Source organism: Syngnathoides biaculeatus, chromosome 6 (assembly GCF_019802595.1).
Source record: "Syngnathoides biaculeatus isolate LvHL_M chromosome 6, ASM1980259v1, whole genome shotgun sequence".
Lineage (NCBI taxonomy): Eukaryota > Metazoa > Chordata > Actinopteri > Syngnathiformes > Syngnathidae > Syngnathoides > Syngnathoides biaculeatus.
The window spans coordinates 11,923,282-11,949,195 of record NC_084645.1 but is presented as its reverse complement, the minus strand read 5'-3'; the positions used below and the strand labels follow the sequence as shown (position 1 = coordinate 11,949,195).

The 25,914-nt window shown below is 41.8% G+C and overlaps 2 protein-coding genes across 4 annotated transcripts in view; one reads left to right on the top strand and one right to left on the bottom strand.

The window, feature by feature from the left end:
• The window catches only part of LOC133501699 (ras association domain-containing protein 8), a 49,294-nt gene extending 32,276 nt beyond the window's left edge, over window positions 1-17,018 (top strand). For 2 of the 3 annotated variants that reach the window (XM_061821564.1, XM_061821562.1), the window contains exons 2-6: window positions 1,214-1,414; window positions 4,794-5,587; window positions 5,736-5,933; window positions 7,188-7,332; window positions 15,461-17,018. In XM_061821564.1, the coding sequence (XP_061677548.1) occupies window positions 1,312-1,414; window positions 4,794-5,587; window positions 5,736-5,933; window positions 7,188-7,332; window positions 15,461-15,582 (1,362 nt within the window). In that variant the 5' untranslated portion in view covers window positions 1,214-1,311 and the 3' untranslated portion in view covers window positions 15,583-17,018. The remainder of the gene's footprint in view (window positions 1-1,213; window positions 1,415-4,793; window positions 5,588-5,735; window positions 5,934-7,187; window positions 7,333-15,460) is intronic. The other variant, XM_061821563.1, reaches the window with a different exon arrangement.
• A 599-nt stretch (window positions 17,019-17,617) lies between these two features.
• Window positions 17,618-24,707, bottom strand: bhlhe41 (basic helix-loop-helix family, member e41). The gene is made up of 5 exons (XM_061823528.1): window positions 24,482-24,707; window positions 24,340-24,406; window positions 24,127-24,234; window positions 23,902-24,013; window positions 17,618-21,258 (listed from the first exon to the last, which is right to left on the bottom strand). The coding sequence occupies exons 1-5, from the start codon at window positions 24,541-24,543 to the stop codon at window positions 20,390-20,392; spliced, it is 1,218 nt and encodes a 405-aa protein (XP_061679512.1). The 5' UTR covers window positions 24,544-24,707; the 3' UTR covers window positions 17,618-20,389.
• Between the last annotated feature and the right edge of the window lie 1,207 nt (window positions 24,708-25,914).

The window sequence follows — 25,914 nt, the reverse complement described above, 5'->3', positions numbered from 1 at the left end:
AGGAAGTGACGTAAAGGACAGCGGCGCCCCCTTGTGGACTTGTTTTTTTTCCATTAGTTTTACCTCCGGGAAGGTAGCTAGTTGTTACTTCGTGTTAGCCAAAATGCCGGCTCATTGCATTGCTGGACATTGCTTGAACACTCAGGAGAATGGAATTACCCTTCATAAGTTTGAAAGAGACCCTGTTCGTTGTCAAAAATGGATTGCACGGGTGCAGAGGACGAGAGCTTCGTGGGTTCCAAATAACAGGTAGGTGTGTATACAGCTACTAAAAAAAAAATAGTTTAGGGCAGACCACGTAATCGGTCTCTCTCATAAAGTAGCAAAAGATCCACATATGAAATGTGTTGATGTGCGCTTACAGCTACTAAAAAAAATAATAGTTTGGGGCGGACCACGTAATCGGTCTCTCTCAGAACGTAACAAAAGATCCGCGTATGAAATGTGTCGATGTGGGCATCGCCCAGCCGACAATGCAGGAAATCAGCCACACTGGCTGAGGCGCCGTGTTCGGCGGTCGGGCTTTGCGACGGGGGCGGCTCTTAAGAACCCAGCCGAGAATGTGTTACTAAGTCACGTGTGCGCATAAAGCGCCCCGGATCGACTGTGAGCACCCTCCTAAAGCAACACCGGTCGGCTCTGTCATAAGCAACACCGGCCGGCTGCGATGGCTCATTTCCAACGCGGAAGTGGATCGGACGGGGATGCGGTTTGGCCGTGATCGCATATCATCTGAATATGGCTCGAAACAATAGTGTAATATTGCCCTGAGGGCTCCAAACAATAGTGTAATATTGCCCCGGTAACTTCACTCAGTTGTGTGGTGTTGTCCTTTTCGAAAAGAGCTTCGGTGTCAGAAGGGACGTCGGAAAAATCCGAATATCTCTGTTGTTCGGCTTCCATAGTAGCAGGCACTGCGCGTTTTCAACTTAGGAAGTGACGATGACGTCAAGGACAGAGGACGTGACTAATATGGCGACCACTTGGATGTTGAGGGACACTCAATTGCGGAACTTTGTGCATGGATGACGGGCTTTTCGCTCACTTTTTTTTTTCATATAGACATTGAAGTGAATACTGTTATGTATTTTTCATTACAATATCTATTTTAGAATGTTTATAGGGATGACAGTCCCACTTTAAACTTTAAGGTAACCTATCCCTGGGCACATCCTCACTGTCTGTTTTGTGTTTCCTTTGTGTTTCCCCCCAGAAGTAGCCAGAAGGGCTTCAGCTACCCTTGTACATCTGATGTCTTCAAGATTGTTGGGGCCTACACGTCATAGTAAGCCCTGTCAGTTTTGACCCAGAATGGAGCTCAAGGTCTGGGTGGATGGAGTTCAAAGGGTAGTGTGTGGGGTTACTGAGGCGACCACCTGCCAGGATGTGGTGATTGCCCTGGCACAGGCTATAGGTAAGTGCTCAAAGTCTACATTTTGAATGGTCTCCTCTTGCTTGTTTCTATTTTTCTTTGGGTGGCAGGGGGTGGATATTACCTTCATCAAATGGATAGTTGAAGACTGTACTGTATATTCCTCACAGATGTGAATATGAGTGTTTGTCTAAATGTGATTGAGTCTCCAGGGTTTACACAGCTTCTCCCCCAAAATCAGTTTGAATAGGCTGCAGCTCCTGTAGTGCAATGAGGAGAACTGGTCTAAACCAGGGGTTCCCAACCACTGTGCCCCGGACTGGTACTGGTTCCTAGATCATTTTGTAGCGGGGTGTAAAGAATGAATAATTAATGATTTATATTGTTTTTTTTCTTCCGAGTGTCTTATTGTGAAAGACAACCACTTCCGCCCTTGCTCATTTCCACGTTTGACTCTTTTTCTTGCATCAGCTATCCAACCTAGCCCTCGTAAAATGAACCAGAAACAGTTAATTGGAGACTTTCTTCGGAAAGCGTAAAGAAAACAACGATGAGACAATAGAGGGGTCACAGACTGGCTGCAAAAAGAAAGCTGGATTTAAAAGAAAATACCAAGATTCCTATCTGTGTTACAGGTTCATCGCAGCAGGTCATCACGAGGCCCCTTACAATGGGGTGCACTTTACGTGCACACTGAGTTCCAACATTTGCAAATGTTGTTGTCTTGTCTACTATTGTACACTTAAACACGCATCATTTTCTCAGTTGTCAAAAAAAAAGTATCTGAAATGTATTACCACATTACGAGTAACCTTTCATTACTCTGTGAATCTCCATATTGTTTTTTTTTTGTTTTATCCTTCAAAAGTAATTTTATGTGAAGTGGGTATTTGTTGTCACACTAAAGCATCTCCAATTACACAAATCCTTAGTGTTTTTTTTTTACATACTGTACTTGCCAAAAAAAGATGATTCTAATGGTAAACTTTTATATTGTAATTCAAAGTCTCAGATCCTCTGTGTTCATGCAATGCTATGTTGATAATATGCATTCTTAAGGCCTCTTTATAATCCTGTGGTCGACAACGCCTACTTTACATCACGTGACCTATGCAATGCCCCGCGCAACTCCCCTGCGTAGCTTGGGGCACACATGTCAGAAAAAGTTGTTGCGCTGAAAAACCTGCATCCATCATCGCTCATGATTGGTTCATTGTAGTCACATGCTGTGATGACTTACTCGCCAGTCCTCCCAGCTCCACATTCCTGCGCCACCGCCTTCTTGATCAATTTTTGCAGCGTAATTAAACGTATCATTTGGTCATTTGGGTCAATTTGTTCAGGTAGATACTGTTCCACGGTCATCACTGTTGTTGCTTTGTTCCTTGTTACGGAAAGGAAAGTAAAAACAGCGTTCGAAAATAACCAAAAAGTGTAGCAAAAACTCCATTCTATGCCGTCATAGCCAATACCAGCTGGAGCGACACCTCTGAGTTGGAAAGGAACTGCAGCATATTTTCAAAACTGTAGAAAGTAGAAAGGCAAACTATGTGTGGGGTATGCAGAGTGATGTCAGCGGATGCGCAAGTATAAAAGAGGCCTTTCTCATCTATTATTCCCAGTGAAAGATGACAGAAATGTGACTAAAATGGTTTTCCCCACATTACCCTTGCAGCTTCATGGTTAGTTTCTTTAGAGATATAATCTAATTTCGCTATGTACTTTTTCAGAGATATCGTGACCTTTTATCATTGAAGTTGACCATTATCAATATCCGCCCATCAAAGCATACAATTAACTCCATCAAAACAGCTGCTTGAAGGTTGTTTTGTCATTACCTGTATTATTTTTAGGCTTTGCAATTACATTGTGTTGGTATACAGGGACATCTGTGTACTCGAACAATAAAACTTGCAAAAAAAAAAAAAAAAAATCTGTGTAAAACAAAACAAACACAGAATGAGTAGTAATTAATATATCACAGATTTTCCCAGAACTGAAACTCTCCCCTTGCCTACATGCTTTAAGAAGCGAAGAGTTGTACCTCTAAAGCACGCCAAATTAGTGCCTCAATCACGGGGTCTATTCCTGTACTTAGCCCATACATAAGGCGCACTACGTTACAAAGCGCATGCTCATTCTGTACGTATTACGTAATGTTCTCTGATTGTTTATCGCTGCCAGAGTACCTACATACATAGGTATCACGCCCCTGTGTCAGCGCAAAGCAGTCCGACAGTCAATCAAGCAACGCGCTTACCAAAGTCACACATTTTTCAGATTCTGGAACACATTGCACACACAAGACAGACCGGATTATAAGGCGCAACGTCAAATTTTGAGAAAATTAAAGGCTTTTAAGTGTGCCTTTATTGTGCACAAAATCTTCAATGTCTCTCAGTGTATAGCAGCACTAGCGGCTTAAAACATCACTTGTAGGAAATACCTTTCCATAATGGTTAAAAGGAATATATTTTCTCAAATCAACTTTTTCTAATGTTTGGGATGTAATATTGTCTCTGGTACGTTATCAATCGTGAAGTATGAAATAAAATCATCCACACATTCCTAAGTTCCAGATGTTTTTCTGCCGAGAGGCTTGAAATCAGATTATTCAAATTCCTTAAGTTTATTTGAATTTCTCGAGTTTAGATTGGGGGAGGTTTTAATAAAATATGGAGAAAGTGGATACAAAAGTGGGTTGTATAGAAGTGCGTAGCTGTCATAGGGACCTTTTTTGGACACTCATATGACAAAACCAAGTTTGTGTGCGTGTGTATGTGTTTTTATATTTAAAATTGACTGACACGTTAATATTAAGTCAGTTTTAGTTACTTTAAGTCTGAATAGCCAAAACACAAGAACTTATATATTGATTTACTGCCCAAGGCCAAATATGGGAAACAAACTGCTTTCTTTCATTGTGGAAAAAGTATATTGAAAGGACTTAAACACTTAATCTATTTGTCATCTAACTAATCAGAAAGGAAAAAAAAAAGTGTACTGTAATTGCCTGTGCATGATGTTCCTGCTTCGATTCAGTGCATCATCATGGATGCATTGGCAGTTTCTTACAACCTACAAGTTAGAGCCCCTTTTGGCTCTGAGGAATAAAAGTGCTTGAGCAGACTGTATTGACATCACTTCCCACAAATACAGGGTTGGAGGAGGGAAAGTATGACTCATCCCTTTCTCCCCTGCCAAGCTGACAAAGCATAGCCCCCCTCCTCTGCCTTTTGGTTTTCTTTTTAAACAAATGCTTTCTGACACGGTGTTGAGCAGTGCTAATTTTCCATCCTACATTTTCTCCATGTGATAATACCAATATCATAGCTCATCTCCTTCAAGCTCACTTTTCTATTGTCGTTGTAGTGGATACACAGTTAATCTTTAAAGCCACTTTCTATTGTGTTGTTGACAGGTCGGACTGGAAGATACACTCTGGTCGAAAAATGGCGAGAAGCAGAGCGTCATCTAGCCCCTCATGAAAGCCCAGTTGCCTCTCTTAATACGTGGGGTCAATATGCTGGTGACGTACAGCTGATTTTGCTCCGCACAGGCCCTTCCCTGACTGAACGGTCTCCTTCAGGAGGGGCCCATCTGAGGGGGCCTGAACGGGGCTTTCACAGACAGAGCCTCCCCCCACGTGCAAAACTTTACCATCCCAATGATCACTCCCTCTCTCGCCGTGAACCTCGGCGCAAGTCTCTCACTTTTACTGGTGCAACCCGAGGTTTAAGGGAGATACTGAGTGGGGGGCGGACAAGTGACATTGAAGCCAAGAGGAGACTTCAACTAGGTAATGGTTGGACTCCCCATCATGCAGGAGTAGCCATTGGGAGTGCCTCCCATGGCCGGTGGGCCTGTCGCATGGAGGACCTGGCTCGACTGGTCAGCATTCAGAGGGAAACACTCAGTGTGCTAGAGAAGAAGCTGGAGGTTTATGAAGCTGAGCTAAAAGCCTGGGCTGAGGTGCGAGTGGGACGAGCTCCAGGTCGCAGCGGGGACGCCGGTGGGGGTCTGATAGAGGAGATATTGAGACTGGAGAAGCATCTGAGGACGACTGAGGTGGAGATGGAGGAGGAGGAGTTTTGGACCACTGAGTTGCAGATTGAGCTGGAGAGTGAGAGGCAGCTGGAGGAGAGGCTGGAGGAGCTGCGTGGTCGTCTGCAGGGCTGTGAAAAGGAGATTGAGGAAAAACTGGCAATGGTTCAGGTGTGTTTTGTTGCACCATGTTTAGTCTAAGGAGAACAAGTTGGGAACCCAAACAAACATAACAGAAAACAAAGCAAATTTTTGACTTGTCCTTATGTTCAACTATTCTGTTCTACTCTAAATTGTTTGTGTTGCTGTGCCCCATCAGAGTGTAGAAACTGGTCTGGAGGATATGCGGTTGCAGAGAGAGCGTCAGGAAACGGAGTGGCTCAATGAAGCGGAGGCTCGAGCTCAGGTGCTCCGAGTCAAAGCAGAGCTGAAAGCACAAGAGAGACAAGCTGTCCAAATGGAGAGCAGCTGTAGAGCTGTGGACAGGTCACTGGGACAAAGCAGTCAGAAGCTAAATGTGAGACAAATACTGTAGATGCATTTTTATTGTAGTATGGCTTACAGCAGTGATTTCCAACCTTTATACAGCCAGGGGACATATTTTACAATTGAAAATTCCCACGGCACACCAACAAAAGTAAATGTCACCAAAAAAAAAAGATCAATTAATTACTGTATGTACTTCCTGCGATTTAATAGAAGAGGATATTTTTGTTCTGTCATTGTGCCTCACTGGCATAAATAGATAAAGATACATTATTTCTTGGAATAATTTTTTTTTTTTTTTGAGCAATTACATAAAATTGAATAACTTCCCACGGCACACCTGAAGAGCGCTCACGGCACACTAATGTACCCTGGCACACTGTTTGGGAATCACTGCCTTACAGTCAATTACTCCTCGATTCACAACACTTCAGAACATAGACGACAATGCAATGAGCTACTTTATGCAGCGTCGTAAGATTACTTGGTCATGCGGCACACTCAATTACAGCCTGCTGTACTTACTGATTTTCATTTGGATATGGCAAACATTTTTTGAATACAAATTTATACTGTAATTAAGACTAATACTGGAAAAATTTCAGATTTACATGAACTAATTTAAGGTCACACTACTGCTCCAGGCTGTAGGATTGATGGGATGGATGAGTCTTTGGTAACCTTTTAATCAAGACTTGTAATAAACAAACAGGTTTTGAGATGTACACCTAAATTATTAGTCCCAAGACTTTTTAAGATAATTATTTACTGTATGCTTCCAAAGCTCCTCTCTGTAGCCATAAGGCCGGGCTCTAGAAGAATTTGCTGTGGAAAAAAATGATAGCCATGACCTCAATGGGACCCAAAATTGTTGTTCACTTAATGCATTAAAATGAGAATGGAGAAAACTACACTCATGGTTTCTATGGTTGTATTGTTGTTCATGGCGGACCATTTATGTACCAAATTCTATGTTGGTACATAAATGGTATGATGCAAAATAGTGATACTTTCCCCCAGTTGGATTGTTTGATGTTTTAAGCAGAAAATATAAATGGACTGTCTTTTTTTTTTTTTTAAGTCAAATATGCACCGTTTACCGAGCCGCTTATCCTCACAAGGGCCGTGGGAGTGCTAGAGTTTATTACAGCTATCTTCAGGTACGAGGCAGGGTACACTCTGAATTGGTTGCCAGCCAATCGCAGGAGTGAAATAATGTTTTTGTTTTTTGTTTTATTTTTTTTAACCACCTTGTATCTTCATCATTGATATTCTTTCATTAAAGGACATGCAGCATGAGCTGGAACAGCTAACCAAGGAGCTCAGGCAGGTTAATTTGCAGCAGTTCATCAAGCAAACTGGCACCAAGGTCACAGTGCTTCCGGCTGAACCTACTGAGGACGAAAGTTCAAGCGGCACTCATGTAATAGGTAATGCCCTTCTCTCCTTTAGTCGAGGTAGATAGTACGTAGATAAACATTCATAATATACTCATCAATGCTCTGTAAATGATGAAAAATATGTATCAGTGCATGCATTGAATAATAAAATCTTTCAGCATTAAAACATATAATACCTACCACTGTTTGGTTAAATCAGGTTTACAAACTTGGGGGCCTGTGTCCTCTGGGAGGGTGGGGGCAACCAATGAACACTGGCCCTGAAATGACTGCAAGAATTCTAGAAGTTAAATTTTCGCACAAAAAAAACAAGTCTTTAGGTTTTTGTTTACTCTGGGTGGATTGGGAAACTCGCCGGTGTAATTTTTTTTAACTGTAAGAGTGACCACTGCAGTGCTTCTTGAGGTTTTTCTTCTTGTTCATGTTTTTGCTTATTCCTAAGGAACAATGTTTGCATGCTAAATGTACGTGCAGTTATTGAAAATATTTTCAACTCTCAAAAGGGGGACGCTGCACAAAAAACATTTGCTAACCACTGCCTTAAATGTTAAACAAAAGGCACACCTTGTGGAATTGTCATATACTGCAAGTCAAAGATTTAAGTGTCAGTTGTGTTCGACCCATCTGCATGGGTCTGACGTGAGACAAGCATTATATATAATCATATGTGAGAGTACAAAGTGGCTTAGTAGGCAAAGTGCTCTGTAAATGCTATTCACATGGCACAAGGAGTTGGCATTTATAGTTGCCATGCTGACAGCCGGAAGAACTGACTTCAAGTCCCTGATTCACCCTCCGTTTGCCTCGTGAGCCTCCTTCACACACATCTAATACAACTACACACACTCAGCACTGGCTAGTGAAGACTCGTCACACCAAAGCTATTTTATCCTTCATCTTGTGAAGGAGGAGGTTACTTTCGGCTTGTCCCTTTCGGGGTCGCCACAGCGAGTCATCTCAGATGAACGCACATATATGTTTGGCACAATTTTTACGCCAGATGCCCTTTCTGACGCAACCCTTCTCAGGGAGTGGAACCCCCAGTGGGATACGAACCCACAACCGCTGGTTTACCAAACCAGTGCTCTAACCACTGAGCTACGGGGCCTCCCTTCATCTTGTGAAGATGCGGGACTAAGCTGGTAAGAAACTGTCATTACGTACAGTGAAGCAAGTCCTCCACCGACGAGCTGAAAGGCCACTCACAAGAATTAAGTAATTTTTCCTAAAGAAACATAAAAAAGCCAGATTACAGTTTGCAAAAAGACACAGAGACAAAGATCTTAAATTCTGGAGACATCTCCTGTGATTGGATGAAACTAAAGTGGAGCCGTTTGTCCAGAATGACCGACATTACATCTTCAGAAAAAAGGGGGAAGCTTATAGACCTGAGAACACCAAACCAACTGTCAAGCATGGAGGTGCCAGCATCATCTTGTGGGGCTGTTTCAAGGAAGTGAATATGTACCACCAGGATTTGAATTTAAAAATGCCCTGAAAATTTTAGGTCGTAAAATTCACATTATTATTTCAAAGTGATCACATTTTCAATAGCTGTATTTCAATTTAGCTTTCCAATGTTAAATTTGCCATATAAAAGAATTCAACCTTCAAAATTCAAACGCAATATTTTCAGTTTCCTCAGATTCAACTGGCTACAATACATTGTCTGCAATTCAACTGGCTGCAATTCGTTATCTGAAATTCACCGGTTAAATTCAGTGTTCTGTCATGGCCAGAACTTGGGGCTGAATTCAAATGCACGAGTCCCGAGCCTTAGGAGCAGTTTGGGAAGTGTCTCTATTCAGTCCAAGGTCAATAGCATGTGTAGCAGTCCGACAAGGCAGAGGCACAAAAACGCTAGACTAAAGGCAGTATCCAAAAACATGAACTGAGGTCCGATGATGATGGAACAAACTAAGAAACTTGACAAGACGTGGACAAACTAAAAGGGCACAGACTCTCTGTGACAAGGATAGCTCTCCAATAGACTTACGCTCAATAGTGGAGAATCCAACATGCAGTAAATGCAATGCAACGAACTGGCAACTATCAGTGACAAAACTCCAACTTCAATGCCTGGTCTAATTACAGTCAAATGAACAGCAGCTGTGTGACACCTGTCAGAGGTGGTGCCGCCCAGAGCCGTGGCCACGCCATGCCCATGACAGTGTTCAGTGTTAAAAAGACCTGATGTAACCCTCCCTTCTTAACACTGAATTTAGACATCAAATTGTAGCCAGTTGAATCTCAGGAGACTGAAAATATTTAAGGTTGAATTTTTTTATATTGCGAATTTGTTGACATTGAAATGTTAAACTAAAATACAGCCATTGAAAATGTGATCACTTTGAAATAATAATTTACTTCCACACTGTTTTGCTCGAGGGCTCCATAAAATAGATGGCATCATGAAGAAAGAACATTACATGGAGATGTCAAGACATCAGCCAGAAAGGTAAAAGTTGAGCACAAATGGATCTTCCAAATGGAGAATGACCCTACGGATACTAGCAGAATGTTAAAAAGTGGCTTGAGGAGAACAAAGTCAATGTCTTAGAATGGCCATGACAAAATTCTGATGTGAATTTCATTAAGAAATTGTGCGTAGGTTTGAAAAGGCACGTGTCATCAAGGCAACCAACAAACCACACTCAGTTAGCCCAGTTCTGTCAGGAGGAATGGGCCAGAATTCCAGCAGTCATGCACTCACCTAAGTCATGCATTTCAAAGGAAATGGTACTCGATCCCACGAAGATGTATGTAAACGTTTGAACTCAATGAAAATAATGTAAAATTCTTGAAGAAATTCTCTGTCATAATTGTGGCCTTTTACAAAATTAAGTAATTTTAGTGATTCTCACTGACCTGAAAAAGGAGAGGTTTAGTCTGATTTGACTTTAGACTGTGAGACAAAAAAGTACATGTTTTTGCAAGGTGTATGTAGACTTGTGGCTTCATCTGGATGTGACCTAAGTGGATTGTGCCACATTAATGGCCGTGTGTCTCTTGAGCTTCACAATCAAATAAAACTGTTCCCAGAGGCAGAAAAAATTCTTTATTATTTTGAGGTACTCCAAGTACCTGTTGCAAGCCTAAATAAATTACATGGATTCAGTCACAATCAAATCAAGGTTTATTTCCATTAGCCACCACTAAACAGTTTTTAAAGACATTATGATATATTTCTGGAGAAACACTGCTTAGTAAGCGTTGAAAATATCCATCCATTTTCTATTGCATATCCTATTCGGAATCAGAAGCAACTTGACTTGGAGGCACACCCTGGACTGATCACCAGTCAATCACAGGCCTGACACACAAGCCCTTTACACACTAACCGTCTAAGTCTGTTATTTTCCGCCTTTTTTTCCTGTTCAGTGGGTATCAGAGACAAAACTGATTTTAAATTAGAGGTAGCTAAATAGTGGCAGCATCTATGTCATAATATTCTCCTAAATGTCCATTCAAATAAAGCGGGGTGCACGTATCCAGTACAGTAATCCCTCTGTCCTTCGCGGATCACCTACCGCGGATTCAGTGCATTGCGGATTTCTGATTACCCCCCCCCCCCAAAAAAAAGCTGGATCACTACATACTAATGCACCATCCCCAGCGTGACATTGACCAATGAAGGAAAAATGTATTAATTAATTGAAAAAAAAAAACGGCAGCATACATGAGTACAGCACTGTACTGTATATTACGGGCAACGGCAATCCGCCATCCCGGCACGACGACGTGGACCAATGATGCAAAAATATAAAAATGAAAAAAACGCCAGTGTACATTAGTACAGTACTGTAGCAGGAAGCCACATTGAGTGTATAATGCGGCATCCCCAGCAAGACGACAAGGACCTATGAAGCAAAAAAAAAAAAAAAAAAACCCTACTTCATGGTTTTTAGTTTTTTTGCCGAGTGAGTCTGGTACCAATTAACCGCGAAAAACAAGGGATTACTGTATATGCATATTTACTGGCTGCTGGTCAATAGAGGGCGCTAGGGTACCATCCACCCACTGCTGTGTCAAAAGTGGGGAAAAAAAAAGAAAAATATTACAATGAAATTATTGGAAATTTTATTTTTTAGATAAGTAGGATAATGAGTATGTAGTTAATGATGAGAAAAAGCTTTTCATTTCGATGTTATTCGAGTTTAAGGTGCGTTGACATTTTCAGTATGTCCTGTATATGGCAAATAAACAACAGCCACAGCTCTAACAATGCTGTACATAAAACAATAATTGAAACGATACAATTATCCATCCATCCATTTCCCAAGCGGCTTATCCTCACAAGGGTGGATGTGTGCCACTATACCATCACTGACATATGAGTAAAAAAAATTGTGAATAAATGATAGCATATAGCATTATGGCAACATATAGCATAAAAGAGGGAAAAAAGTGCGTGTGTGTAAAATAGTTTTAATGGTGGAATTATTTTAGAATTATAGTCTTTTAATTTCTAGTCAAGGTCCCCAGTGTGGAACAAGCCTTGGCGAAGAAAATGGATCAAAACAAAAACTAAAGTATTGCTCTTTGGAACAGTGGCAGTGAAATATTTATTTGATGAACTTGACGGCTGGCAAACCTTTCTTCTTATTGAAAGATTCTCCTTTGGTTCGTTTTTGTCACTGATCCATTGGACCAGTGCTTGCAGTTCTTGTCTTGCTACAATCCTGTTAACTTAACCTAACTGGACTTTCCCGTGATTTTCTTTTATACCTGCATGTGTGTAAAATGTCAAGAGCAGATCATAAAATCTTCCTGCACTGCCCCCAAGTGGCACTTTTTTTTAATGCAGTTGGTTGTACTCTTATCACATTGCAATTTGGAATGTGGGAGTACAGTTGAAATTGGAATACCTGTAGTTCATCTGCCTCACAATTTGAAGGTGTTGGATTTGTATTTCAGATCTGCTCGTCCTGTGTAGATTGTAGAGTGTGGTTCTTCCTGTTCCTGTACACTGGCTTTTGTACTACATTCCAAAAATGTATTACAGTATAACATTATTGGAAGCCTTGGAATTGGCTACAGGGAACAGGGCACTTAACTACGCCTCCTGAAATGACGTCGCGCCACGTGCACTGACGTCAGACAAACAATTAGCAAAAATATCGGCGCAGCAAGAAAAGAATAGAGCGAAACTGTCCGATTTACCGGCTGATTTCTCACTCGCATTCTTAGCTAACAGTGAAATATCGTTGAAAAGCAGACAGCAGGGCTTCAAGTATCTCAGCGAGCGGTATTTCAATGGTATATCCATGCATATCGACGGAGAAACCATTGATATTAGCGCGAGATCTTTCCGGAGTCAGCGGAAGACTGAGAAGCCACATAATATAATATAACCCAAAGACGAATTCGTCATTGACAGTTTCCTATTTTCATGTTACATATCACACTTGTGTGCAGAATCTGTATGTGTATCTGTATAGCCGTTTGTGAACCGCCGTAAGGAAAAGAAGGTGAGGCTTGATTTACGAGTTGTTTCTCTCGTTTTCTTTGTGTAACGTCACGCGCTCCCCTCGATAATTATTCTTGAATTAGTGCCGAACCTACGTAAGTAAGAAGTGTGGCTTCTCGGTCTTCCTCTGACACCGGAAAGATCTCGCGCTAATATCAATGGTTTCTCCGTCGATATGCATGTAAATACCATTTGAAATACTCCTCGCTGAAATACTTGAAGCCCTTCTGTCTGCTTTTCAACGATATTTCACTATTCGCTAAGAATGCGAGTGAGAAATCGGATGATAAATCGGACAATTTCGCTCTAGTCTTTTCTTCCTGCGCCGCCATTTTTGCTAATTGTCTGTCTGAGGTTAGCACACGTGGGGTGACGTAACTTCGGGAGGCGTGGTTAAGTGCCCTGTACGGAGGGGTCAATTGTCGTTGGTGCAGTCACTGTGATTTGACAAGCGCGATCGCGCTTGCAAATCTGCATAGTCGAGCATGAAAAATCACGTGCGTAAAATTTGTTACGAGTAGAAAAAATAGCTATTGAAAGACGTCGCTTATTTTGTGTAGTCTTGACATAAATTTACATGTTTATTTCATAAACGTTGTTAACTAAACAAGCCTGCTCCTAAACAATCAATGTTCACCCGGGAAGCAGGAAATGCAAGTTAACCGTCCTGAGCATGTTTGGAAGTTACAGGGCCTTTGCCATATGCGAACACAAACTGAGTCTGGCGAGTGAAGTTTTGAAATGACGAAAAAAAATGAATATGTAAATTGGCTGTTTATCCTAGCATACGATTCTGTACTGTTGTAGACTTTTATCTATATTACAAGAATTCGTATTTGATTCCTGGCTTTAGCGTGTTTCGTCGGAAGCTATACCAGAAGTTGAGCACATAATTCTTTACATCGGAGACAACTGCATCTGGGTTCCCCGTCAAACCCACGCTTTCTCGGCATCAGTTAATGCTACCTGTTGATGCTACGGAAAATTTATAAACCGTTGGGATTATCCTCCTAAAAACAAAGGATGGGAGTGGTATAAATCCAGCGTGTCAGATGCCAACTTTGAGTGATGCCCATTACGCGGGAAAGACGCCCAACAGAACTTTGTCTGTTGTCGGAAAATCTACTTCCCATCACTGCAGGGCAGAGGCGAAAGATTCGCCAGGAAAGGTTTTCTAAATTGTAAATTGGAATTGTATGTCAATTTGAGCGACTCAAATTTTTCCTGCCAATGATGTATTGACAGTGGAAGAAAAAATGTTCTGACACGCTGAAAATCATAGGTGGCGCCGAAGTTGGATGACTTCGTTGAAGCATCAACAGACAGCTGATCACAAGTTAGCTGCAACTGCAAAGACGTAGTTGATGTAGAACGCGGCTTCTGCAGGCATACCATTGTAAAGACGTCCTTAAAGAACTGTCTCAAAACAGAAAGTGTAAATGAACTGTTAATCATTAATTAAAATTGATGGCCCTGAAGAAGAATTGTTTGATTTTGATAAAAGTTTCTTTAAATGGGTGAGCAGTAAAAAGAGGAGAATCTTTATGGCAGGGTACATGCAAAAACGTAGTGTTGAACACTGATGTTCTTTTCTACAGTCAGGCGTACAGAAGAGGATTGAGACACTTTTTTATTTTTATGACACATCTCTGTCATTCTTAATTTTTATTAGATTCAGTTACCAATAAAAATATAATTCCTTGTATCACATTTACGTCTGAAAGTTATTTGTATGCATGTAACCTGAAGAACAAGAAAGAGTATTAGTCATCTTAGTCGACAACCGTTTTGCCCGCTGTGAATGATTTTTTTTTGGCTATGATTATAGAAAAGTGGCTAATGAAAAATAATTTTGGCTACAAAAAATGGCTAATTATGAAAACAGCCTAGCCAGGGCCCTGAGTTATGCCAAAAGCGGATGTTCAGAGCCTCTTCACGTACGGCAAGCACATTTACGTCGAAAGTCATCAACATCATGAGCCATGTCAAAGGAAATTCAGTTACACTGAAAACATTTCTGGGATATAACACAGGTAATGTTTCAGTATCTAACAATAATGAGCATGAGATTGTGATTTACTTTGACTTGATCTAAGTTCTTACGTTAGACTATTCTGTCCATATACCTAAAATTTTAAATACCGTTTTATATCATATTCTACTAATATCAGTTGAAGTTGGAAATGATCATTTCTGAGTTTGAAATTTTTGTTTTCTAATTTAGTTATGTATTTGTTTATTTTATTTTTAATTTACGGTAATGTCATATTAATCCAGTGAGTTATTTTAAGGTCTTGAGATTCTATCCCTAATCACACCCGCAACTTTATCTGCGGGCATGACTGGTGGACCACACACGAAACTTTACATCTGCGAGCATGACTGACCACACCATTACATATTTCTAATGTGGGGTGTGAATCTTAGTTTGAATGTTGTTTGCCTGTAATTACCTCATGTTTGGCTTGCAACCAGTCCCGGGTTTAGCACGCTTCTCAACGCAAATCAGCTGGGATATGACCTGAATTCAGGCAAGCACTGTCGAGTATGGATCGATTTGAAATGTAGTAGTATAGTAGTAGTAATAGTCACCATTCTTAATTAATTCTGACTTGTAGTCACAAGCCTTTCTTCTGTGCCAAATCATATTTCGTATTTTGTAAGCATGTCATATGTTTCCATTTTTAGATGTGGTTCCGCTAACCGGCTCCCTGAAGCGTCCCGTGTCCCTGCAGCCACTGTCCAGTCATCTGCGGGTCTTAAAAAGTCCTCTCAGCTCCAGTCTGAACCCGGAGGGTATTTATGTTTGAGGCTCCACTGCACACATGCGCTGCCTGAGACAATAGCACAATGGCTTCTTTCTCCTCAGAGCCTTTGTAGAGGTTACCTCTATAACACAACTCATAGACTGTGTTATGAGGCAACCTTTAGCTAAGGAACAAGGGCGATCTTTGATGTGAAGGATTTGTTGGCACACAAAGAAGGTCAGGTGATAAGCATGCTGTTAGAACTAGTCTCCAAACATGGATCAGACTGCCATGGACTGGTTTTAAAACAACCTTTTTAAATGTCATTTTAATCACTGGTAGGTTCTAAATGTTTTATACTGCTTTCTCGCTGGTACTATAATTCCAAACAATGGCCTTTCTAGAATGAATGTGAATGACAATATCCATTGAGTAGTTAGGATCAGTGAACACATTTATTCCACCTGAAGCCCGAATGATGTAAAAAAAAAAAAAAAAAAGATATACAAAAACGATTGAATATGATTCAGTTAACTGTAACTTGTTAAAACTACGCACAAATGGGCTCAATTTTATGGATATGATTTTTCTTTTTCATCTAAAATACGTCATTATTTCTTCAGCCAGTCAGACGGCGCATTCCTCGTATCCTAAATGCAGTGGCCACATTCCTGCAGAAAATGTTCTTGTTGAAATGGAATCAATTCACCTCTGGAAGGATTTATTTTGTTTTTCATGTAATGGATTCTGATTTTGTTGCCAAAGATGAAAAGCCCTGAGTGCATGATTGGGATGTTCTTAGCCATATACGTGCAGAGCACCGACAGTACAGTAGCATGCTCCAGCTCTTTAATGTACAGTTTGTGTGTTAATGTTCGATTGTATCTCAGCTGCTAACCACAGCAAAGTGCCTTGATGGGCAGTGAATAAAGATGGACTTATTAAAGAGATAAATCTGCAATGTATGTACAGTAGTTGCAGTAGTGCCACATGGCTGCACTAATAGCATGGCACCTGAATAAAATTATTCTTTGCAATAGTTAACAGGAAATGTTTGGGAATGGATGTGACTGCAAGTTTTTTCCCCCACACTCACTGTATTATCCTCTTATTTATTTGCTGTAAAATATTCAGTATTATTATGCAAACCCTTCCAACCTTATTCATTTACACAAGTAATTGTTAGCAGTCTTCACATCTGTCAATTTGTACAAAAGACACATCATGGCCGTTATATAACTCACGTTAATATTCAAATTAGGGTTTATAATTTGACTTGTTTTTTTACATAAAAGAATCAACAGATAAATTCGGATAGCGTTCCACTTTACAGAACTTGTGTACATTTTGTGTGATGTGTGGTCACTGTTTACAATGCTCTTGAGATTTGCAAGATGTCAAATGTAGCTCAATTTTTTGCTTAATTCCTCCTTGACGGATACAGTGTTTGGTTGTAACTGTTGTGATAAGAATGGTATGATTCAATAAAAACCGTCTGAAATATGTAAAAAAATATATACACTATTATATATTCAACAGTACTCTGCGGTGCATTCCAAGTGTATTTCATGCTTTGCCCAGGAGATGGAGGTATTTACTTAAAGGTGAAAGCTTTCAGATTCAGAAAAATTTAAAACGAGAACTAAGATCATCATGCGTGTGGGCTAATATTATTCATCCCATACTATAATTCGTTGTGGGGGCACATTATCGTCAGTTCAACGTTTTAAAAGTCAGAAGGCAGAAGTCCTAATTAAGCACTGATTAGAGTTATTCTGAACCACGTGTAATCGACTTCGGGGAGATCTACAGTGTAATGTTTCAAATGGTGTTTCAGTAACCCCCTCTGGTCCGATTGTTTTTCATCTGAGGTAATCTCCATCATCCTTATATCACATGACATGGTCTTATTGTACATTCCTCTGGCATGACTTGTCATCTGATTGGAGCATGAGTGCAACACTCTTTGTGGATGTTTGAAGACACCGTGCAGGCTTTCTTTAAGTGCCAAACCTTTAAATCACCAGGATTTCTGGCTTCAAACAGTCTTTTAATTCAAACACCACATTCACACGTTTAATGAGAGAAAAGTGCCATGTTGGGTTTTGACATTTATTTTTCAACTCATCAGCAATCATTATAACAGCATAATGTGTAAAGCAACAAAATGTGCAACAACTGCTCAAGGGAATTTTTTTTTCTTGAAAAAAATCCATAGACATCTACAACATTGACATTTTATAGTACATTCACAAAAAATATTTACAGACATACATGCCACTTTCTATAAGAGCTGCTAACCCATTTGAGGGGAGTCCAGCTGAAAGAAACTACAAAAAGCAACTGTTTCCAAAATACAAAGAGAATCAAGGGTAGTCAATGACATAAAACTTTTTCAAAGCTTGGCGTCACCAAAGTTGCAGGAATTTTTCTCAAATTACAATCATGTGACCACAGTTTTTTTGTTGTTCCTTCATTAAACATAATGCTTTACGTAATCGAGCTGATTAGGAGCCAAATGATCAAAATGGATAATAGCAAAATTGGGAAAATGACAGAATCTCCACTGCACTGAATGAAGTCATCACAAGTGTGACATCTCTGATCCAGGTTTGACTTGAAATCACACGTTTGATTCAAGACAAAAATACATCAACAACACAAAAGGTCAATTACAACAATTGTTTTTCGTGGGTAATATACGACCTTTGGGGCTTTGTGGGTGGAAATAAAAGCAGAAAAAAAGTGCACTTTACATCTCAGAGAGGAAAGCTCTTCCTACATACTGTACAAACGTTAACAGCATGGAAAATACAGATACATTCAATATTAAAGATCCATAAGGTGCTATCCTACATTGCTTCCTGGAGGTAAAAGGGCTGGCTCACTGCAAATCAGTACAGAAATGCTTAGTTTGGGGAACCGACAATATGCTGCTTATGCTTATACAGCATATTGTGGAGTTTCTACGATTGTGGACCAGATATAGCTGACATTCAATTTGATTGCTATTGTACAAGCATTAACTTTGTCTGTCTTTACGTCTGATAGTTTTTGTATTTTAAGAGGAACCGTAATGTCCGAGTACCCCGATCAATGCTAGGGGTGAGGTATTGTGGCCTTCTAGGCCCTCTTAGTGCACATTTACATCTTGATTAACCCGACTACCATCCGGGTTTGAATATTTACAGTCCGAGCAAATGCAGCGAGATGTTCCAAACCTTGGCAGACGTCGTTCCCAACGTCTTACATCCAAAGAGACAAGCTGATTGGGATATTGCGCACTTGCACATGTAGTACTCAAAATTTGGCACCAACGCTGCCATTTCACAATATTTTATCAAAGAGTATACAAAACTAACTGCAGTACAACACAACAGTTTTGTTGCCTATATATGCCAATCATCGTCGATGAGCATTCAGATTAATTAATCTAGTAGAAGTGCAAAAGGCACACGCTGTCAGAACTGTTCCATCCAGGTAATAATGACGCACAAAAATCTCCTCCCTGAACTTGCATCCTCAACATTACAATCCTCACAAACTGCCATGAATTACATCATTAACTGTGTGAATGCTGAGAATTGTGGTGACATTGGTGGACAATAACCGAGTGAACAAATCACCATTAAAGTACGGCCCCGAGGGGATGACATTGGGACATTATGAGACCCGCCGCACACCGAGTGACGAGGCAGAACACTTGTGAACCGGATAGCTGTGAAATACATAGTGCAGGTCCACAGTTCCACACCAGACGACAGACCGTCACGCATATAAACAACTCTGCAAAGGAAAAAAAACGTGACCCGTGGTGTTCTTATTGAGAAACAACATTTGAGGTGCTCCGTGTAGACCTGCATTAGTTTTTTGTATTGAAACATGAGAAATATTGCGGGGTTGTCGAAGAGGAAACTGTATCCCCTGGCTGCTGTAGATATAATAGTAGAAAAAGACCAAGTAGGTGAGAAATTATGGAGCATTCATTGACCGGACCTATTTATTCCCCACGCTTTTTTTTTTTTTTTTTTTGCCATAACTACGTTCCAATATGAAGATAAAGAATTGTTGATTCATTCTGAATGGCTGTGTTATAATAATCCATCTTTTAATTTCAGTCAGTTTGAAGGAGACTTGGCGCATACTGTATGTGAGTTGACTTTTGGCGAGAAGCGGCGTACCCCCTGGACTGATCGCCAGCTCATCGCAGAGCGCAAAGAGACCAACAACCATTCACATATACGGTGAACTCCGGCCTATTTGTGGTTCACTAGTCACATGATCACCATTTCTTTGTCTTTTTGCCTGCGAAATCCAATCGGAGCTATTCGCATATTGTTGTGCTCTTTGTGACACGTGAAATGCCACAAGATGGTGCTAAAATGCTGGCTAAAAGGAAAATAGGAAAGTAGTTAGAAATCTCGACTATGTGGCGGAGCATATTAAGTTCGGCCTGGGTTGTTTGTGGAGTCTTCAAAAACAAATCATTTGTTCGCCATTTATTTTTTAAGCAAAACAATGTAAGTGCTCTGGGGCAATATTACAGTTAGTACTATTAACCTCTTAAACACTTTGGTGGGTGTGTCATTTTTTTGCTATTTGAGGCAGGCCATGTTCCAGGAGGGTTTACTTTATGGACAATTTGGAAAGTTAAATGAACCTAACGTGTGTGTCTTTGCCATGTGGGAAGAAGCCGGAGTACCCGGAAGAAAACCCACACAAGTGCGGAAAACATGCAAACTGGAATAATAGCGAGTATTTTAATCATATTGTTGAAGTTAGGGGTGTTTGACTCTCAGCATTCACACAAGAGGTGCATCTAATTGGCGAGTGCACATTCACCTGGGTCCAGTTGACCCGACCCGGTCAATTAGCTGCTTTGACAGAGGGGCAACTGGTCACGTGGCTGGTGACTCCTGCTCTCCTCGCCATCGTCACCTTCGTCGCTCGTGGGAATTTCCTCACGCTCATCGGGTGAGCTGGTGTCGCCGTCGTCGGCAAATTGGGGATCCTTGCACGGAGACGAGGCACCAAAGTGCGCCGACAAACCCGGAAAGGCCGCAGCAGCGGATGCTTGTGCAGGGTACAGCCAAGGGAAGGGAGAGGATAGGGCCGCTGCCGCCGCCGGGTACATGCCCTTCTCCATGTTGTTTTTATCGAAAAGAGGCATGTACGAGGCAGCGGCTGATGGGTTGATGAAGTAGAAAGGCATGCAAATTGGCGTCTGCTGTCCCACTCCAGTTAATCCCATCAGAGAGTTCACGAATGCCACATCCGCACCCCCGGAGCCATTACCGGACCAGTTCATCTTTGGTTTCTTGGCCGGGCGATCGTCTCCAAACTCCTGCTTTATTTTCACACCTTTGGCCACCTGCAAAGTGTTGTTGTGCTCACACTCTTTGTCCTTCCCCCCCTCACCCCCGTAGCCGCTGTCCGTGTCCGTGTCGTTCTCTGTTAAATCCCCGCCTTGGGTCCTCTGGATGACCGGGACACAGTTGGCTTGGTTGTCGGCTTTGTGCCCGTCTGGTGCGTCGTGTTGCTGTTGGGGGACAAGCGAGCCAGACTGGACCCGGGCCAGGGCCTTGTGAAGGTGCTGGATCAATTGGGCGCTGCTTTGCTCCTGTGCAGTCCAGTGTTCGAACTGGCTCAGGTACTGCAGGACTTCTTTGGCGCACATTTGGAAACCAGAATGGAAGGCGTCCGCATCGGTGTGAACGCACGACTTCATCGACAGGTCCCCTGTTAGAAAAATATTATAATAGTCACGTTTAACCCTTCACTGTTGAGATCTCATCTCTTTTCAAACTGCATTGATCCCCTATCTTACACCCATCCATTCTCAATATCAATTATCCTGTTCAGGGTGGCAGGTACTGGAGCCTATCCCGGCTGACTTTGGGAGAATGCCAGACTACGTACACCCTGAACTGGTTGCCACCCTGTCGCAGGGCACTTATAGACACAGACAACCACTCGCAGTAACGTTCACACCGTCACTGAGTAGGAAGTGAAATTCCGCTCCCCGCACCACAGTCAGCTAAATGTACCACAACGTTACTTCACATAAAAAGGAAAGCGTATTTTTATGCACCACTTCTTTTTGGTGATAAACAACAGAAATTTTCGGGAGCTATATTTTGCACGTAGACTACAGGCTTTTCCTCTTCACTGTGGACCAGACAATCAACCAGGATGTTTATGAAGAGATCCCGAGGCATTTACTTCGTTCATCGCGCGAGAAGAGTCAAGCGTTGTGGCAGGATAGCTTGTCGCTGCTTCACCACGACAACATGCCTGCTCACAGAGCCCCAAGCATCCGACAGTTCCTGGTTGGCTGAGGAGAACATCCCCTTGCTGGAACAGACTTCCTATTCACGCGACCTAGTCCGATGGAATTACTTCACTCTTTATCAAGCTCATGGAGGTCAGTAAGGGGACCCGTTTTGAAGACGGGGATGACCTGAAGATGGCTATGATGGGAACTTGTAAAGGATACCAGAAAAATTCTTCCAGAGGTGCATAAAGGTGTGGCCGAGAGTGCTTGGAAAATGTGTTGGATTCCATTTGGAATACTTTAAGATTTTTTTTTACACTCTTATTATCAAATGAAGCCAATTTCCCCATAAGATGAGCAAAAATAACAGCCGCACCCGACTTAGCATTGCGGGAGTTACATACCGTATCATATATCGTATCATATATGCAATTCAATGCCAATATGTGATACTTACAACACAGGCAGGCATTTAATTTGTCCACTTGAGGTCAGCATCCATACACTCTACACAAACACACGCCTACACAGACAAGGTGTGAACAGGTCATTTCTGGCCTTAAGCATTGGCACCGTTCCTCACATTGTATTCAGCAAAAGCATAACAGAATCTAGCACTGCAGTTGTAGAAAATCAAGCTAAATGTTGCTCTTTACTTGCATGTGTTGTTGTTGTTATTGGGCAGTAACTATTTGTTGGACTAAGATTGGTATTTTTGAATTTATAATGCAAAATTCTGGCTGAGGTTTCTGTTTTGAACAGCAGCTTTTTGTGCTTTGTTTCCTGAAGCAATTTGGTGGCTTCAAGCATGCTGGTTGAGATAACGCAGTAAGATTCATTTTTCTACCAAAAAAAAAAAAAAAAAAAACAAAGAAATTGTGAGTCATTTGTGACCCTTTAAAATAATATAGCCAATAGGGCGAAGTGTGTCAGAGATGTGCAGATGAGTAACTGCACTTCACCGACCTTGAAAAATTATTTTTACAGCACTGAATTCGGAGTAAGTGAACTGCGGCATCTTCAGGCTTTGTTTACTCTTTCAGTCTTTGGAGATTCCCCTATGACCTACAGGGACATAATTCCACAGAACCCTTGCAAATGGGATAAATACACAAAGAGTTCTTGGGACTGCTCAGGCTACCCTCTTGAACATTCTTACCATTGTCCCATAAAAAAATGTGCAAATTTATGGTAGGTAGCCACAGCTTCAAAGTTTCAAGATGTCATGGTCCTGCCGGTCCAGCCCTGGCTGTGCGGGTTCCCCCGCGGCCTCACTGATTGGGAGGCGCACACCTGCACCGACCTCCGCCAGTTCGCCGACCGACCCCGTAAGCCCGAGTCCTTTGACACTTCTGCCTTCCTTGATTGATCTCCCGTGCACCGACTCCTGCCTGCCCGCGGACCTGCCCTCCACGCCCGACGTCCTGACTACCGCTGCTGCACCTGACTGCCAGCCCGATCCCCGACCTTGGAATAATAAACGTTTTTCCCGAATTACCTCTGCGTCTCCCGACTCCTGCATTTGGGTCCTACCTCCGAATCGATGGGTCGTGACACAAGATTCCCATTATTGTTACCTTTTTCCTTTACAGAACACAAATATTGACTCTATTTTAGTAGCTCTGGGGCACTTTGACGTGGAACAGAATCAGTGGACACAAAGTTTTTAGCACTTGTACAAGAGGTTGTTGACTCTTCCCACGATTTACATTTTTGTGTCTTTAGGGTACGGTAAAGTCATCCAATTTCATGGTGAAAGAGTGACATTTAAGATATGCTATTTTTTAATTGCTTGTCAATTGCCGTAGCGGGTTGTTCTTTCTTTTTTTTTTAACCCAAAATCTACATTTTAAGATGAAGAAAGATCAATATGTAACCCAAATTTAAATTCGATACATGGTGCAAGTTCCGAGTAAATGTATAAATACAGCATATATATATATCAAACTGAAGCTGAAAACAACACGTGCGAGACAAGTGCCAGAGCACGTGCGCGCGTGCTGCACTCGAAAGCGCGCCCGTGCGTGTTATTATTTGTTCTCTTTCAACCGGAGCACCTCCGCATGCATCTGCTATGAATGCGGCCGGATGGAGTGTGTTGCGCTCACCGTTCTGCAAAGCGACGATCTTCTGGTGCTGCTGCTCTGTGACCGCCGTCAACGCATTTAAATGTTTCAGAGTTAATTCCAGAACGACCGCCTTCTCTAAATGGCCCAGAGTCTGCATGCAGGAGACAAAACACGCGTGTGATCACATCTGAGACGTTTCAAAGCCATTTTTCACTTAACCTTTCCTATACTTTTTTTTTCTTTTTCTAAATGTTGTGATCTTACCGAAAGCTTTAAATGCTCCGGCAGCAGATCCTTCAGCTGACCGATACATTCATTGATTCGGTCTCTCCTCTTCTTCTCTATCAAACGGTGTGGTAACTTATAAGTGTCCTGTTAACAAAGCAAAATGAGACAGGTGTGCTCCAAAGTTACGTGAGGGAGATAAAAAAAAAAAAAAAATAGATCAAGGGATGGGAAATGTTTCCAAATTCGCACCTTGCCGCCATCCTCCCGCTTGATTCCCCTTTTGGGCTTGCACATGAACAAAGAGGGGTAGTCCACCCTAAAGTACAAGGTGGAAAGTGTCCGGTAAAGCACGAGTTTTTGTTTGTTTGTTTCACAAAAGAGAGTTGCTCACCCCAAAAAGTCCGCGCGCTCCATGAAGTGTCTTTCCTGTAAACGTGCTCTTGGTTCATCCATCAGACGGTCTCCTGCAGCCTTTCTTGGCACCAATGTTTGGTTATTCCACGAGGGCGCACACCGTGTGCTTGTCCTCAGTTTGGAGCTGCGCCGCCTCACACTGTCTGATTCTTCCACTTCCCCCTCCGCGCCTGATGTGTCTCTCTCCTTCCCAGCTCCCCCACACCCAAGCACCAGACTACCCCCTCCCCCCACCTCCACGTCCTCCCCCTCACACCGCCGCCACTTGGCAAAGCCGCCGTGGCCAGCAAGAGCGCACGCGCGTCTCTTCTCAGCGACGCAACGGCTTCCCACTCACGTGTCTTGTCACGGCGCAAAGTCCGCTCAAACCTGCTCGGCGAGGAGTGCGCGTGTACGCGCGTGTGGCACTGCGGCCGCAGCCGGTGAGCCAACTGCTGGAGGCTGAAATCATTCTGAGGCTTGATTCGTGCAGCTACTCAACGAGCACATGCGTGATGACTTTCACACCAATTCAATTAAGACATGCTTGGGTCACGTGTCCTTCAACTTTCCGTCTCTCCGTCTTAGTGGGTATCTATCTTGTTCGTAAAACGTATTCTGTTTTCCATCTTGTAAACTTTCATAAAATTTCAAATAACTCCCATAATAAATCAAGGTGGAATTTGCAGTTTATAAAAAATACGACACTTTTTGTCCAGTGTCCAAGCCACTTATCCTCACAAGGGTCTCAGCAAACCTTGGGCAAAAGGCAGACTACACCCTGACCTGGTCGGCAGTCAGTCGCAGGGCAGACTTTTTGTCATATATAAATATTTATATATATATATGACAGATATAGATATAGATATATGTTCAAAGTATCTATATGGCCTGGCAGTAGAATATTATTAAAATGATCTTTCCTTCTCTGGGCCCATTTTATGGCTGCAACTTAATTTGCTAATTGCTTTAAAACTTGTCACACTGAGGTAGGAATAGCCTATCAGAGACTGTCATGTTTTTTGGGGGGGGGACTCTTAAAACAAATCAAGGGTAAACAAATATAAAAGTGGTGTCTTTTATATAGACAGCTACATTGCTGGGCTTGGAAATCCTGAGTTCCTGCGACCCTCGTGAGGATAAGTGGCACAGAAAATGGATGGATAGATTATGTATTGATTGATGTTTTTTTCCGTTACCCACTTCACCTTGAAGTGAGGCTACATTTAAACCTTGCTAGCAATTTGCAAACTGCAAACTACCCCTTTAGGAAAGACCCTGGTCAATGTAAAAGTACGCACTAACTTAACTGTTAACTTCAAGAAAAATAAATGCACACTTCAATATAATACCTGTTATAATAATTTATAGACACTAGCCTCATCCAGATTAAGCAAATGACTGGATGCAACTAACTGACAAAAAAAATCT

Coding starts and splice junctions, on each gene's coding strand:
- bhlhe41 (XM_061823528.1), bottom strand. CDS start 24,543: ATGGATGAACCAAGAGCACGTTTACAGGAAAGACACTTCATGGAGCGC. Junction 24,235..24,339: donor AGCGGGAGGATGGCGGCAAG/GTGCGAATTTGG, acceptor CTTTGTTAACAG/GACACTTATAAGTTACCACA. Junction 21,259..23,901: donor GATCGTCGCTTTGCAGAACG/GTGAGCGCAACA, acceptor TTTTTCTAACAG/GGGACCTGTCGATGAAGTCG.